Raw genomic sequence first — 16,463 nt, 5'->3', positions numbered from 1 at the left:
CGCACCTAGTCATTCAGGGTTTTAATTTATTTGTACTATTTTCTACATTGTAGAATAATTGTGAAGACATCAAAACTATGAAGTAACACATATGGAATCATGTAGTAACCAAAAAAAGTGTTAAACATATATTTTATATTTTTCAAAGTAGCCACCCTTTGCCTCTTGGCATTCTCTCAACCAGCTTCATGAGGTAGCCACCTGGAATGCATTTTAATTAACAGATGTGCCTTGTTAAAAGTTCATTTGTGGAATTTCTTTCCTTCTTAATGCGTCAATTGTGTTGTGACAAGGTAGGGGTGGTAGGCAGAAGATATCCCTATTTAGTAAAAGACCAAGCCCATATTATGGCAAGAACAGCTCAAATAAGCAAAGAGAAGCAACAGTCCATCATTACTTTAAGACATGAAGGTCAGTCAATGTGGAACATTTCAAGATCTTTGAATGTTTCTTCAAGTGCAGTCGCAAAAACCATCAAGTGCTATGATGAAACTGTCTCTCATGAGGACCGCCAAGTAACAGACACATCTCAACATCAACTGTTCAGAGGAGACTGCGAGAATCAGGCCTATGTGGTCAAATTGCTGCAAAGAAACCACTATTAAAGGACACACAAGAAAAAGAGACTTGTTTGGGCCAAGAAACACGGTTAATTGACATTAGACTGGTGGAAATCTGTCCTTTGGTCTGATGACCCCAAATTTGAGATTTTTGGTTGCAACCGCTGTGAAATTGTGAGATGCAGAGAAGGTGAACGGATGATCTCTGCACATGTGGTTCCCACCATGAAGCATGAAGGAGGAGGTGTGATGGTGCTTTGCTGGTGACACTGTCTATGATTTATTTAGAATTCAAGGCAGACTTAACCAGCATGGCTACCACAGCATTCTGCAGCGATACGCCATCGCATCTGGTTTGCGCTTAGTGGGACTATCATTTGTTTTTCAACAGGACAATGACCCAAAACACACTTCCAGGCTGTGTAAGGGCTATTTGACCAAGAAGGAGAGTGATGGAGTGTTGCATCAGATGACCTGGCCTCCACAATCACCCGACCTCAACCCAATTGAGACGGTTTGGCATGAGTTGGACCGCAGAGGTAAGGAGTGCTCAGCATATGTGGGAACTCCTTCAAGACTGTTGGAAAAGCATTCCTCATGAAGCTGGTTGAGAGAATGCCAAGAGAGTGCAAAGCTGTCATTAAGGCAAAGGGTGGCTACTTTGAAGAATATAAAATATGTTTTGATTTGTTAAACAATTTTTTGGTTACTACATGATTCCACATGTGTTATTTCATAGTTTTGATGTCTTCACTACTATTCTACAATGTAGAAAATAGTAAGAATTAAAGAAAAACCCTTGAATGAGTAGGTGTGTCCAACCTTTTGACTGGTACTGTACGTTATCAATTGTAATGTATCCTGGTCTTCCAATGTGTTTGAATTTGAAAGGCAATACACTGCTTGTAGTATTAAATAACTGATTTAATGTACCAACCATTGTCATAGGATTATTCTCTGTTGACTATACCCAATGTGACTATTAAAACCTACCCAAACCAGAAATCGTGGATAGATGGCAGCATTCGCGTGAAAGTGAAAGCACGAACCAACGCATTTTCACATGGCAAGGTGACTGGGAATATGTGTCAGGGCTGTGCGCTGCTGGTGGAGAAGTCAGGTGCAAGAGAGCAGGGAGTATTGAACAAGCGCACACTTTATTATGGCAGTAGAGAAAATAACAGAAGAACGCAGCTTCTTGAAAACCTCCAGCCCACAAGGCAAAAGTGTAAGCCGCGATAAATGTTCAATACAAGACACTATAATACAAAATAAACAAACTGTGTGCAAAAACACGGAAACATGAAAACCCAGTTGGGCGCATAACGATAACCACTTAACACGAAACAATTACTCACAAAGACATGGAGGGGAACAGAGGACTAAATACATGCAGTGTGATTATGGAATGAAAACCAGGTGTGTATGGAACAAGACAAAACATATGGACATATGAGAAATGGAGCGGCGATGGCTAGAAAGCCGGTGACATCGATCGCCGAACGCCACCCGAACAAGGAGAGGAGCCGACTTCGGCGGAAGTCGTGACAATGTGGCCGAATACAAACAGTGTAGTTATACCCTCCATAATGCAATCAAACAGGCAAAACGTCAGTGCAGAGTCAAAGTGGAGTCGCAATTCAACGGCTCAGACACAAGATGTATGTGGCAGGGTCTATAGACAGTCACGGACTACAAAGGGAAAACCAGCCACGTCACGGACACCAACGTCTTGCTTCCAGACAAGCTAAACACCTTCTTCACCTCCTTTGAGGATAACACGCGGCCCACTACCAAGGACTGTGGGCTCTCCTTCTCTGTGGCTGACGTGAGTAAGACATTTAAGCATGTTAACCCTCGCAAGGCTGCCGGTCCAGACGTCATCCCTGGGCGCGTCCTCAGAGCATGCGCAGACCAGCTGGCTGGAGTGTTTACAGACATATTCAATCTCTCCCTATCCCAGTCTGCTGTCAATACCTGCTTCAAGATGTCCAGCATTTTTCCTGTACCCAAGAAAGCAAAGATAACTGAACTAAATTACTATCACTCCGTAGCACTCACTTCTGTCATCATGAAGTGATTTGAGAGGCTAGTTATAAGGATCACATCACCTCTACCTTACCTGACTCCCTAGACCCACTTCAATTTGCTTACCGCCCCAATAGATCCACAACCGATGCAAACACCATTGCACCGCACACTGCCCTGTCTCATCTGGATAAGAGGAATACCTATGTAAAAATGCTGTTCATTGATTATAGCTTAGCATTCAACACCATAGTACCCTCCAAGCTCATCATTAAGCTCGGGGCCCTGGGTCTGAACCCCGCTCTGTGCAACTTGGTCCTGGACTTCCTGATGGGCCGTCCCCAGGTGGTTAAGGTAGGAAACAACACCTCCACTTCGCTGATCCTCAACACAAGGGCCCCACAAGGGTGTGTGCTCAGCCCCCTCCTGTACTCCCTGTTCACCCATGATTGCGTGGCCAAACACGCCTCCAACTCAATCATCAAGTTTGCAGACAACACAACAGTAGTAGGCCTGACTACCAACAATGACGAGACAGCCTACAGGGAGGAGGTGAGGGCCCTAGGAGAGTGGTGCCAGGAAAATAGCCTCTCACTCAATGTCGACAAAACAAAGGAGGTGATCGTGAACTTTAGGAAACCGTAGAGTGAGCACGCCCCTATCCACATCGACGGGACCGCAGTGGAGAAGGTGGAAAGCTTCAAGTTCCTCGGTGTGCGCATCACTGACGATCTGAATTGGTCCAACCACACACACAGTGTAGTGAAGAAGGTGCAACAGCGCTGAAGAAATTTGGCTTGGCTCCTAAAACTCTCACAAACTTTTACAGATGCACAATTGAGAGCATCCTGTTGGGCTATATCACCGCCTGGTACGGCAACTGCACCACCCACAACCGCAGGGCTCTCCAGAGGGTGGTGCAGTTTGCCCAAGGGGGCAAACTGGGGGCAAACTACCTGCCCTCCAGGACACCTACAGCACCCGATGTCACAGGAAGGCCAAAAAGGTAATCAAGAACCACCTGAGCCACGGCCTGTTCACCCCTCTATCATCCAGAAAGTGAGGTCAGTACAGGTGCATCAAAGCTGGGACCGATAAACTGAAAAACATCTATCTTAAAGCCATCTGACAGTTAAATATCCATCACTAGCCCGTTTACACCCGGTTACTCAACCCTGCACCTTAGAGGCTGCTGCCCTATATACATAGACTTGGAATGACTGATCACTTTAATAATGGAACACTAGTCACTTTAATAATGGAACACTAGTCACTTTATTAATGGAACACTAGTCACTTTAATAATGTTTAAAAAATGTTTACATACTGCTTTACTCATCTCATATGTACAGTATATACTGTATTCTATTCTACTGTATTTAAGTCAATGCCACTCTGACATTGCTCAATCTAATATTTATATTTTTCTTAATTCCATTATTTTACTTTTAGATTTGTGTGTATTGTTGTGAATCGTTTTTAGATACTACTGCACTGTTAGATATTACTGTCCTGTTGGAGCTAGGAACACAAGCATTTCTCTATACCCGCAATAACATCCGCTAAATATGTGTATGTGACCAATACAATGTGATTTGATTTGATTAGAGAGGTTAGCTTGGGTGCCAGTTCCTGCTCTCTTGCTAGCTCTTTATGGAAGTGTTGTGCCATGTTTGGGAGTTGGCAAGAGCACAAACAAATCTGGGACTAGGCTATAGTAGTTTCTCTAGTCTGGATGTAAACTAACCATGCTTGTATTGGCAGATTGACTCCATTGTTGGCCTCATTAATTTCCTTAAGAACATCTGTTATTATCTTCCCATGATTAAACTCTACATCCTCTTCTACCAAGCTATACTAATGGCCCATTCTAACACATAGGCTGCGTCTGTAATGGCACCCTTATCACTACAGAGCCCATAGTGCTCTGGTCAAACATGCATTATATAGGATGCATCCCTAGAGTGATTTATAGAGGTAGAAATTAAAAATTAAAGGATATTTTGGGAGGGTGAAAGAATGGTGCTGAACCTCTCACCACCTGCAGTTTGTCATTTTGACAGAGGGGGGCAGCAGACTGCAGTGTGTACTCCCCTTCTACTGTCATCAGCTCCACCACAATCAGAAGTATGGGAGTATGTGATGGCATTACTGTCACTTTCACTTTGCTTTTCAGCTATTTCAAAAGACCTGAGTACATTCATAAGACATCACAGAGTTGTTCTTTATTCCTTTTATCCTGTGGAGAATCTGAATTAACAATATGTTTGTTTTGTTTCCACAATGATCGGGGTTAAAGATGCTTGCCGTAAAGACACTGTAAGTTAATGTATTATTTAGGAAAAACTTATAGCTGTAGTTCACTCTTCAACTATTTTTATAGGATTTTGTAGTTTTTACTTTCATGTGACATCTTCCTCCTACTATTAATCATTTAAAAAAAGTTGCCCATGTTGAAAGTGAACTGGTACTAAACAACATACTCAAACTGTTACCTAACCTTGTCTTTGCATGCTCCCCCTTCTCTCCTCATCCCTAACCCCACCCCTTGATTACTTTCAAGTGCACGGCTACCTAGCAACCCCTGGACTACACTATGTGCTTTGTAACCCTGGGAGCAGCAGCAGGTGAATGAATGGACTTGTAAACAGGCTGTTGACGTATCGATACACCATTCTAAGGGGCATTGTTTTGGTCTCAAGAGTTGTTCCTATGAGAACTCACATACCGGTGGCCTATAATTGGCCTCACGTTCAGTTTACTTTCCTGTCCAAATATATTTACTGTACATTAATTGAAGGTCCTGTCTTCTCATTGCCAGGTCTCCTTTGAAAGAGAGGTATTTTGATCTCAATGTGACAACCTGGTAAAATGAAGGTAAAATAAAAATAAACCAATTGAGGTATAAGAGTATTATGACATTTGAACATACTGTACTTTTCTGTGTAGACAGTCATCAAAACATGTTCTCTCTCCCGTACAGATGATATGGTCAATGGGTCATAGAGTTGAGTACACACATACAGTACTAAAGTGAAATAACATTACCTCTCTCATTACATCATGAGAAAAATGAACAAGACAATGTCCCTAGGACTATCCTGCTGTCTCAGGAAATTAGAGAGAAAGCGAGGGAGAGCAATGTAGAGAGAAATGAGGGAGAGTGGATGAGGACAGAAGAAAGGAGGAGGAGGACATTAGCCCATTGTGGACTGTTGGCTTTTCAGGGAAAGCTTTAGGACCCAGCATGTTTTATTGTTAACGGTTCAGTAGCTTCCAAGGGAGCGTACAGGACTTTAATCACTGCTTTTCAGTCTCTCCAACACCCGAGGAGGGTTGGGGGCCCGCAGGAGAAAAGCAAAGAGGTGTAAGCCTTGCCCTTCTTAAGGGCTGATTTAGCTGGTTTTGCTCTCCCATCGAGCATTGTGCAACAGCAAAAAAAATTACAAGACAAATGTGTGTTTACCAGGGGGGAAAAGGTGGTAAAAGAGAACGGGAAGGAGAGGGAGAGAACCGTTGATTTTGTGTGTCCTGAGTCACCAGGACACACAAAATCATTGGTTCTCTCCCTCTCTGGCCCCTAGTTCCAATATGGGCCAATAGGACGGTAGATAAATCACATACTGTAACTAGGAGCAACAGCACTATAGTGATCAGTGCTGAGAGAGCTATTGGGGTTCCATGAAGAGAAGTTACTTACTATCTCTTCCTCCAAGTCAAGCTATACGACTAGAGGACATTCCTTAAATTACAAGGACCTTCTTCCCAGCAACAATGGGCCCTTTGTTGGCCCCCTGAGCCCAGCATCGAGGCCCCGGGCTTAGCTAGGAAGCGGCTGAACACTAGCTTAGTTTATACCTGACACTAATATGCGTCCGTTGACCTGATCTTGTCCACATTCTGATTGTGCCCATATTTTCAGAAATATGTCTACACATGGTATTAAAATGTGTCTCATGTCTGTCCACTGTGTCCGCATTATGACCAGATTTCCTGCTCCCTCCCTGCATGCAAATTATTTGATTTTACGGGTTAATGGTGATTTAAATGGTTTCACTGTCCATATCCGTCTACATTTGTAAGTAATCCAGGCACAATGCGTGCCTGACTACCGCAGGAGGTGGTCAGGAAGATCTGATCACAATCAGATCCCAATGCATCTTTTAATTGTCTATCAGGACAAAGGATGCATGTTAGAACCAGTTATAAAAGGGGCTATTGACTGAATGGCAGGGAGATGGAGGCTGCTGGTGGAGGAGGGGAGGGAGGGAGGGAGGAGATTGAAGGGATGGAGGATTGGGGCAGGATCGCCCATGCCTTTGGGACATCCTACTGTCTACTGTGTTCTGTGAAAAACAACCATTTGATTGAACTCCAAGAAAACACCATCAAACTCTATGTATTATATACCTTTAATCCACTGGTGGCTTGCGAAAATCCCAGTATTCTGGCACTGCAGAGATCGTTTCCTCCCAGAGTGTCTATGATTATAGCTTCCTCCCAGTGTCTGGCTATGGATCGTGATTTCCTAGCTATGTGAAGTAACACACACTGTGGCGCCAGTCATGTTGCTCTCGGGACAATGGGTAGAAATCAGAAGGCAATGAGTGCCAATCACAACCAGGAAGTGAGCTGAAGTGCTCATTGTGTGTGATTAATTGACCCAGCCAGCGTGACGGATTAAATACTGTAGGTGGATCATTATACGTGGACAAGTAGGGTAAGAGAGCACTGTCTATGAATTTGAGAATGGTTTCATTTGTCCAGCCCCATCCCTCATCTGTTTACCAAAACAACTGCGGAGTGTCGCTTCATTATTTTTTGAACTACAGATTTCAGCTTTAAAGCGGAGTAAGGACAATGTACATCAGTGGCAGCTGGTGTCAGTATGCTGTGATTGCTGGTGTGAGGGATGGAGATGGTTGGTGTACAGTCGAGCTTACAGTCGAGCTTACCACGCCAGTCAGGTATTTACGAGGCTAACAGTCTACTGTGAGAAGAGAAAGGGAGAGTGAGTTATGTATCTGTAGCCTACCTTACTGTACAGAAGTAGGTCAGTGGCACTGCAGCAGTTAGGCTCCAACACACATGTGAACACACACACACACACACACACAACTCTAGGTCTTAGTGAGTACAAATAATATTATTCCCCCAAGGATTTTATTCTAGATTGTTAATGAGATATTCTATTGAGGTATATCCTGTTTTTAATTACATAACTTCACAAATAAGTTTAACCTACTGACTTGCTAAACTGTGGACCTGCACAATGCAATCTGACTGTTGAATATTTCGGTATCACTTAAAACACTTAAAGCATCCAGGTATAATGTTATAAGCATGCATAAGCCTTTATAATGTTATTAACAAGACTTATCAAGTTGTCTCTCTGTATAAAAATACATAAATGTAAAACATAGGAGAGCTGTGGTGATTTTAGCATGTAAATCTTGGTGGTGGGGGGGGATGCATGCCAGCAAAGCCACTACACAACACAACACTAAACAATACAATACATGAATTGTGCTATAATCTTGACAAACGGTGCCCACATACTCTTAGGGCCTACATAAAGCTGTCCCAACAGCAGAGTCCCAACAGCAGTCCCAACACCTTACCACTGTTACACCTGGCTATCAGCGGAGCCTTGTCTGGCAGCGAAACAGTTCATTCAGCCTCTTTTACGGCTTTTTAAAAAAAACATAGCTGATGTGGCTGACTTGCTGAAACAAATGTGGTTCCTACTGACAATTAAGATGTACAAACTATGGCATAAGGGGACAACAAGCGGATAAGTGGCAATCCGTAATTTTGATTAAGACATTAATGAGCGAGCTATTGACGGACATAGTCAATATAACTATTTGTTCAGCACTTTCGAAATGTACAGAATTCAGAACATGAGCCGTTCTTACAGTGTTCTCCCTGTACACCAAGTCAGAACCGTACGATAAATAAAGGGGGCATATAATCAGACAACGAAAGCTCTTACAACATTTGATGATTACATTTCTCAAAATCAAGGTATAGGCTACATGTGCACCACCAAGTCAGAAGAATAGGCGAAATTAACCTCTATGGGATCGGTGTCCTTAAACCAGGACAGTTGTTGCTCAATATGCGATAATGTGACTAGAATGACGTTGTAAACAACAGCCAACTTTCTGGGACATAGACATGTCTTATATTGTCAAAAAGCATAAATGACTGATAATCTAACTGCAGTGTCCAATCTACAGTAGCTATTACAGCGAAAAAATACCATGCTATTGTTTGAGGATAGTGCACAACATCAAAACACTTTTATCATGGCAACTGGTTTGATACATTCACTTCGGAAGGTAAATAATATACTTACATTCAGTAATCTTGCTCTGATTTGTCATCCTGAGGGTCCCAGAGATAAAAATGTAGCAGAGTTTTGTTTGATAAAATCTGTTTTTATATTCAAATGTACGAACTGGGTTCTAAAGTTTGACCCCACTGCTGTCTCTGGCTCCACACCCACCGCGCCTGGCCATCTAGATGAGTGAAGGTTAGTGTCTTTTCTGTAGGGAAGCTAATGATCCATCATGTATGACATTCCTGGGAGTGTGTAGACTTTATTTTTTTATTGCCATAGCATTTTTGTATGTTCTCTATAGTTATGCACTTGAAAATGTATAAATTGACCAATTCAGCACATTTGGGCAAACTCCTGGAAGACTTGATACAAAATATTGTGTAATGATGTAATTCTTCAATGGATCAGTCTGACACTTTGCACACAAACTGCTGCCATCTTGTGGACAACATCTAAATTACACCTAGAATCCTACATCACCGTCTGGCCTTTCTCTTGCATTTCAAAGAGAGAAAACACGTATTTTTTTGCTTGTATTATCTTTTACCAGATCGAATGTGTTATATTCTCCTACATTAATTTCAATTTTTCACAAACGTCAAAGTGTTTCCTTTCAAATGGTATCAACAATATTCATATCCCTTCTTCAGGTCCTGAGCTACAGTTCAATTTGGGTATGTCATTTTAGGCGGAAATTGGAAAAAAAGGGTCCGATCCTTAAGAGGTTTTAAGAGGTGGAAATAAACCAAATTATTAGGGTGCGGTACATGGGCTACTAACAGCTTACTACACAACATACACTTTGTATTACTTTCTTAGCTACAGCATACATATCTCCCTGGCATATAACATAATTTATTCAGCAGCAAAGAAAATATTTTTGGACTCACCTTGTTGTGCTGTGCTCACTTGAACAGGAAGGTGGCCCGGCGATGCTTCGTGGGGAAATTTGGTCATCAAACTTTGTCATCAAAGTCTGGCATTCTCTGGATTTATGGTGCTTTCAAGACAACTGGGAACTCTAAAAAAAATCATGATGATGTCAATGATCTTCAGGTCGTAGCTCTAGGCTCGAGTTCTGAATTTACAATTCCGAGTTGGATAAAAGTTCTAAATTTATTTTCCCAGTCGTAGCTCGTTTTTCCTGAGTTCCCAGTTGTCTTGAACTCACTAGTCAGATTTTTCAGTTCTGGGTTAACAGTTGTTTTGAGCATGGCATAAATCATGCTTCATTGACAGCATGGCCAATGTTAAATGTTTATCATTTTAAACTAAGAAAAGAGACCCTCAATCTTAGACTAGGGAGCACACAGCCGCTCCACTGAATAGCAGGCTAATGATTGCTTTGCAATGCTTGCAGTTAGCCACTGATTCCTTCCAAACCACTCATTGTTGAATTTGCTATTTCCAACTTGTTGTGTAATGTTTATATCCAATGGCCGATGTGCACCGATACATTTTATCTATAATTTATCTTAAATGTTTCTCTTTATATGACAAGGATTAAAAAGGATTTGCCAGTAGATTGTCAACTTGATTTATGATGATGACTGCAAGCTAAGATTTTGAAAGTATGATGTTGACATGATCAGTCCAATCAAAGCTACTGTAGATATGTCATTTTATCTGTGGCCAATGACCTTGAGCCTTCTTGGATGGGCACTTCTAAGGGGCTACAATTTTCTAGTTCTACCCTTGGTGGTGATGTAGTGTCCCCATGAGTGACAGAACACTGAGCCAATCAGGGCATAATGCTCCGTATTTTCTGCTGGCTTGCCCCACCACCACAGAAAGCACTGAGCTAGGCTGAAACACCTGCATTTGGAGCTGCCTTACTCAAGAAAACAAAAAAGAGACCATGTTTGTATGCTGCTTTATTAACTCAATGATATATATATATATATATATATATATATATATATGTATTACATTGTTTGTAAACTGATATGTGACACATATAAATGCCAAAATAACATGCAAAAACAGGAAAGCCCCCCAAAAATATGGGGTAAAAATTTAATGACGGGTCTCCTCTGAAGGAAAGGCATCCCTCACTGGAAAACAAGTTCTAAGAAAAAGTTCATTATTGTCATTTGGCCAGTTCTTGAAGGTAAAATATGAACCTGATGTGTCTCTAGACAGTTCCAGGAGCAAATGTACAAACAGTTTAATCTTTTCAAAAATGTGGGGGTGATTTTTTTCAACGGATAAGGCCTGGGAACACCTGTCAGCTAAGCAACGCTGGCATTCTGAAACTGAACAAATAGTTACCGTCAGCCAGGTAGGAACTGTACCGTTGTTTTACAGTACCGTCTTGCCCGAAAAACAACTGTAGCTTCCCTGGAATGAAGAAGTAGCATGGGCAATGGGCGTGACATAACGGTAAGGGCCCTGGGAGGAGGGGATGCGAGAAGAGACCTCTCACGCATCACCGGGCACGATGACTGGACACACACCCCCTCGCGGGCCCTCATGCAAAATTTAAATCCCCCTTCCCGCAAGCTCAGCACTACAGTATTCAAGGTGCGGCTCGAGCTATAACAGGTGGAAAGGAGATCAAGAACGACAACAATATTGTGTTTACTGACGCTATTCTGACGCTTTTAATGAAGATAGGTAGATCTACCTCGCAAATATAGACTGCATTAAGAGAACCGTTGTGTGCCTGTGGACACGCACAAAAGGATTCATAGTTTTTTCGCCAACAGAAACTTATTTATTTAGTCATTTAAAAAAGAATCGCCAAAATAATTTTCTTTTTAAAGATGGCAAACTCGGGAATTCAACTTTTAGGATTCGCCCTGTCACTCGTCGGTGTCATTGCACTTATCGTGGGGACCATTCTTCCACAGTGGAAGATGTCTGCGTACATAGGAGACAACATCATAACGGCGGTTGCCATGTACCAAGGACTATGGATGTCATGCGCTTTTCAGAGCACAGGGCAGCTCCAATGTAAAATCTACGACTCGATCCTACAGCTAGACGGTGAGTATAAAGAAGCTAAATATTTATTTGACCGTTATATTTCTATGACGGTATGCGCGTCCTGTGCGCACCTCACACACTGTGAATTACGCATGCATATAGGCTATAGGCTATCTTATTATCAAAGGAGGAATGTCATGGGTATGGTGACTTGTTTCGGGAAAGTCTCATGTTGTACCAGTAAATGGAATTGATTGACGGGATATACAGGTGAGCAGACACCTGAGCAGACACCTGAGACGGTCGGTTGAGGTCCCCGCCCATTTTCCTATGGAGCAGTTCTTGTTCAATGGAGCACATTGGTGTCACTGATAAAGGCGTCGCCTCGGGACTGTTAGTCGTTTAATTGACCCTCTCATGGTTATCATTTAGTAGCACCTTTTGTATGATTATACAGTGGGATACTGTTAACTCCTTTTCAGGTGCCACACTCACTGACACTTCAATCACTCTGGATATTACTCTTGAAAAATCAATTAGAAACGTCTCTGACATTTACTCTTATCAGAACCCCTTGTACACCTGGAGTTGTCATTCCTGTTAATGTTCCCTGCAACCTCTCCCCACCTCCCAACCCATTTTCCCCTCTCTGCTGTATATTCTCAAACGGCTCTTTAATTATTTGCTATTTTTATCTCTTACTTTTTGGGGGGATATTAGATTAAAACTACATTTATTTATTCATTTTGATCTAACCTTTATTTCACTAGGCAAGTCAGTTAAGAACAAATTCTTATTTACAATGACGGCCTACAAAAAGGCAAGAAGGCCTCCTGCGAGGAAGTGGGCTGGGATCAAAACACACATCACGACAAGAGAGACAACACAACAGCACATAAAGAGAGACCTAAGACAACATAATAGCAAGGCAGCAACACAGCATGGTAGTAACACGACATAACAACAACCTGGTAGCAACACAACATGGTAGTAGCACAAACATGGTACAAACATTGTTGGTTAAGGGCTTGTAAGTGAGCATTTCACAGTAAGGTCTACACCTGCTGTATTCGGCGCATGTGACAAATAAAATTTGATTTGGAAGAGAGAGAGAGGGAGAGGGAGAGAGAGGGGGGGGGGGTAGAGAGAGGGGGGGTAGAGAGACTTGCTGATCTTTTATTTTAAATTTACATTCTGCAATATATCCCACAAGTCTATAAATTAAAGCTATCTATAACTGCCACACCTCTCTCTCCCTCTTTCTCTCACTATCTTGCTACTCCTTTCCCTCCTCTCCCTTTCCTGCTCTCTCTCCTCTCCCTGGTGTGTGTATGTGTGTGCGTGTGTTTCTCAGGCGCTCTCCAGGCCACCCGTGCCCTGATGATTGTTGGCATCATCGTATCCATCGCTGGGCTGGGCGTGGCCACCATGGGCATGAAGTGTACCACCTGCGGAGGAAACAACAAAGTGCGGAAGTCTCGCACCGCCATGACTGGAGGCATCATCCTACTGGTTGGAGGTGTGTGTGTGTGTGTGTGTGTGTGTGTGTGTGTGTGTGTGTGTGTGTGTGTGTGTGTGTGTGTGTGTGTGTGTGTGTGTGTGAGTGAGTGAGTGAGTGAGTGAGTGAGTGAGTGAGTGAGTGAGTGAGTGAGTGAGTGAGTGAGTGAGTGAGTGAGTGAGTGAGTGAGTGAGTGAGTGAGAGAGAGAGAGAGAGAGAGAGCGATCAGAATAATCACCACAAACATTATCTTTTCTTATGGTCCAGAGTTTTCCTTACATGGTCAAATGACTTGGTCATTAAATCTCAGGGCCCTACTTTTTTTTTACATTCTTTCTAAGCTGGTTTGAGATCTGTGCTTATTATGTCACTTGGGCATTCTGGTTCCTAACAGGGGCTATATAGAGAGATCGAGAGAATCATCACAGACATATACTGTATTTTCTTTATGTGTAGGCACTTCTTGTTTAACATTACATGAAAAGATCTGTGTTAGAGGTCACTTAGTTATTCTGGTCCAGCGTTTGAGATCTTAGAGACTACTGTATGTAGGAGGTTTGACCCTCTATCTGGCCACCAGCTGCTCTCCCACTCATCTAAGCCTGACGAAGACCTTCGGGTCGAAACGTTGCACAATAAAAGTCACGCTCATCTACCCAGGTTCCCCTGGAGGTCACATAGGGAGAGAATGGGGCGTTTTTACTGACTCTGTGGCTATTACTCTGACACTATTCCCTATTTAATGCATTACTTTTTACTAGAGCCTACAGGGATCTGGTCAAAAGTAGTGCACTATATAGGGAATAGTGTGCCATTTGGGACACTGGTTGTTACTGTTATATAAGAGGTAATTATTAACTCTCATCAGGCAATGGCAGTAAAATCTAATGGTTAGGGCCTGTTATTCACGAAGGGTCTCAGAATAGAAGTGCTGATCTAGGATCACTTCTTTATTTTAGATTATAATTAATGGACAGGGGGGACTAGATCTTAGCTCATTTGAAGACTCTTATAGGTCAATGGCAGTAAACAGCTAATGACTGGAACTCAATAGCTAGCCTCCCATTGACTTCTTGAGTGTTTGGCTCCCCTCTCTCAAATACCTCTTTATGATGTCTCGATGTACTGATCTGTCTGTATCTGTTTGATCTTCTCCTTCAGCTCTGTGTGCATTAGTGTCCTGCTCATGGTTCGCTCACAATCTCATCCGGGCCTTCTATAACCCATATACTCCTGTCAACACCAAGTAAGTATCCCTACAAAATGAATGTATTGGCTTTTCCCTTCTATTGAGTGGTCTTATTTTTAAAAAGGTCCAATATGCAGAAATCGTGCTGCCATTTCCTGGTTTCAAAAATTCTAATAGTTCACCAAATTTCAGCTTGTGACAAAACAAACAACCCCTAGTGTAGTGCAGGAGTAGGTAGCCATGGTCCTCGTAGAATGCCGCATCCACTTCATGTTTTTTATTTAACTGACCTGGAAGACCAGGTGTGTTGAATTTAGGCAATCACTGAACTGATCAATTAACTCAGTTGGGCAGGTGGGGTGCCTAGTTGGGACAAAGGGTTGCCTAACCCTGGGTTAGAGAATCATTGTACCATCTGAACCACTATGAAATATATTTTCAATAACCAAAAATATTGTATTTTCAGATGTTTGAATCTGGTGTACAAAAACGAAAGTAAATGACACAAAAACGAAACGAGAAAAAAAAGAACGAGAAGCATAGAAATAGCGCACATAGAAGATATCTACCACTTCTTAGACTTGCTTTCAATGCGAATCACAGATCTATAACTACCATTTCTATGTGCAGTAATACCTGTCAAGCAAAGTTGGCTTGGCGCCGTCTTAAGTCTTTGATTATTGACTTAAAATAATGCAAGGCTGGAGAAAAAATGTGCACACCATATGGCTTTCCAGGAGAATAATGTAAGAACACTGTTCTAGAACAACGTCTCACTCTTCTCTCCATCTCCCCAATAACAGGTTTGAGTTTGGGGCAGCCATCTTCATCGCCTGGGGGGGTTCTTTCCTGGACCTGCTGGGGGGAGCCATGCTGGCATCTTCCTGCCCCAGGAGTAAAAAGCCGGTGCCCAAATACCCTGTCATGAGTGGCGTGAGTGCTCGCTCACCATCCAGCAGCACCAAGGAGTACGTGTGAGCTAAATCATGCTGCCAGATTATAATGAGATTCACAGAAATTGTTGTGAGGTTTACAGATATGCCCCGACCCCACCCCACCCCAACAGGACCGTTGTGATGTCTCTCACCAGCTCCCAAAATTCCACAATTGTTTATTAGTGGGCCTCACAAATACACTATAATTGGTTATTAGATCCCACCTTATATTATGTCTTAGGGTGCATGTTCTCGTATTACACAAACACACACACACTTCTCTTATTACAGCCAAGATGCAGCATCATGGCAAACACTCACCTCCTTTTAGGAAACACTGTCTACTTAAATTAACATTTCCATTGTAATTGAAGGTAGTCAATTAAACTTGTTGTGGTGCTAAGGTCCTACTCTTGGCATACTCATGGGACAGCTATGTATGTAAAATAGGAAACGGGACAAGCGCACGACCAATACTTTTACAATGGAGTTTTCTGTAGACATGACCGTCTCCAATTCTGTTCAATGTTCAAGCCAAGTGGAACTTCACACTAGTTGTGAGTGACTGTATACGCTATGGTGAATCACCGGACAATTCACTATTGCACTCCAAAAGGGAGGGGGCTTTTCATACAGGACTGCAATGTACTCTGTCCCTTTATAAAATCTCTCAGAACAGTCATTCTCAACAGGTACATTATTACAAGAAGTGTTTATTTTTATTATTGTAATACATAATATACAGTGCATTCGGAAAGTATTCAGACCTCTTCCCTTTATCCACATGTTGTCACGTTACAGCCTTTATCTAAAATGTGTAAAATATTTTTTTTTCCTCATCAATCTACACGTAATGTCCCATAATGGCAAAGCAAAAACAGGTTTAGAAGTTTTTGCAAATGTATTAAAATAAAAAACAGAACTACCTTATTTACATAACTATTCAGACACTGCTATGAGACTCGAAATTGAGCTCAGG

At 42.2% G+C, this 16,463-nt stretch overlaps 1 protein-coding gene across 1 annotated transcript; it reads left to right on the top strand.

Moving 5' to 3' along the window:
* The first annotated feature begins 11,295 nt into the window (after positions 1–11,295).
* On the top strand, positions 11,296–16,253 carry LOC115194352 (claudin-7-A-like). The gene is made up of 4 exons (XM_029753983.1): positions 11,296–11,922; positions 13,217–13,381; positions 14,522–14,606; positions 15,353–16,253. Exons 1-4 carry the CDS (start codon positions 11,700–11,702, stop codon positions 15,525–15,527), a joined length of 648 nt encoding a protein of 215 aa, XP_029609843.1. The 5' UTR covers positions 11,296–11,699; the 3' UTR covers positions 15,528–16,253.
* The last annotated feature ends 210 nt before the right edge of the window (positions 16,254–16,463 follow it).

The sequence above is a fragment of the Salmo trutta genome, chromosome 5 (assembly GCF_901001165.1).
Source record: "Salmo trutta chromosome 5, fSalTru1.1, whole genome shotgun sequence".
Taxonomy (NCBI): domain Eukaryota; kingdom Metazoa; phylum Chordata; class Actinopteri; order Salmoniformes; family Salmonidae; genus Salmo; species Salmo trutta.
Note: the sequence above shows the minus strand (reverse complement) of the source record. Positions and strands in the feature narration are given on the sequence as shown.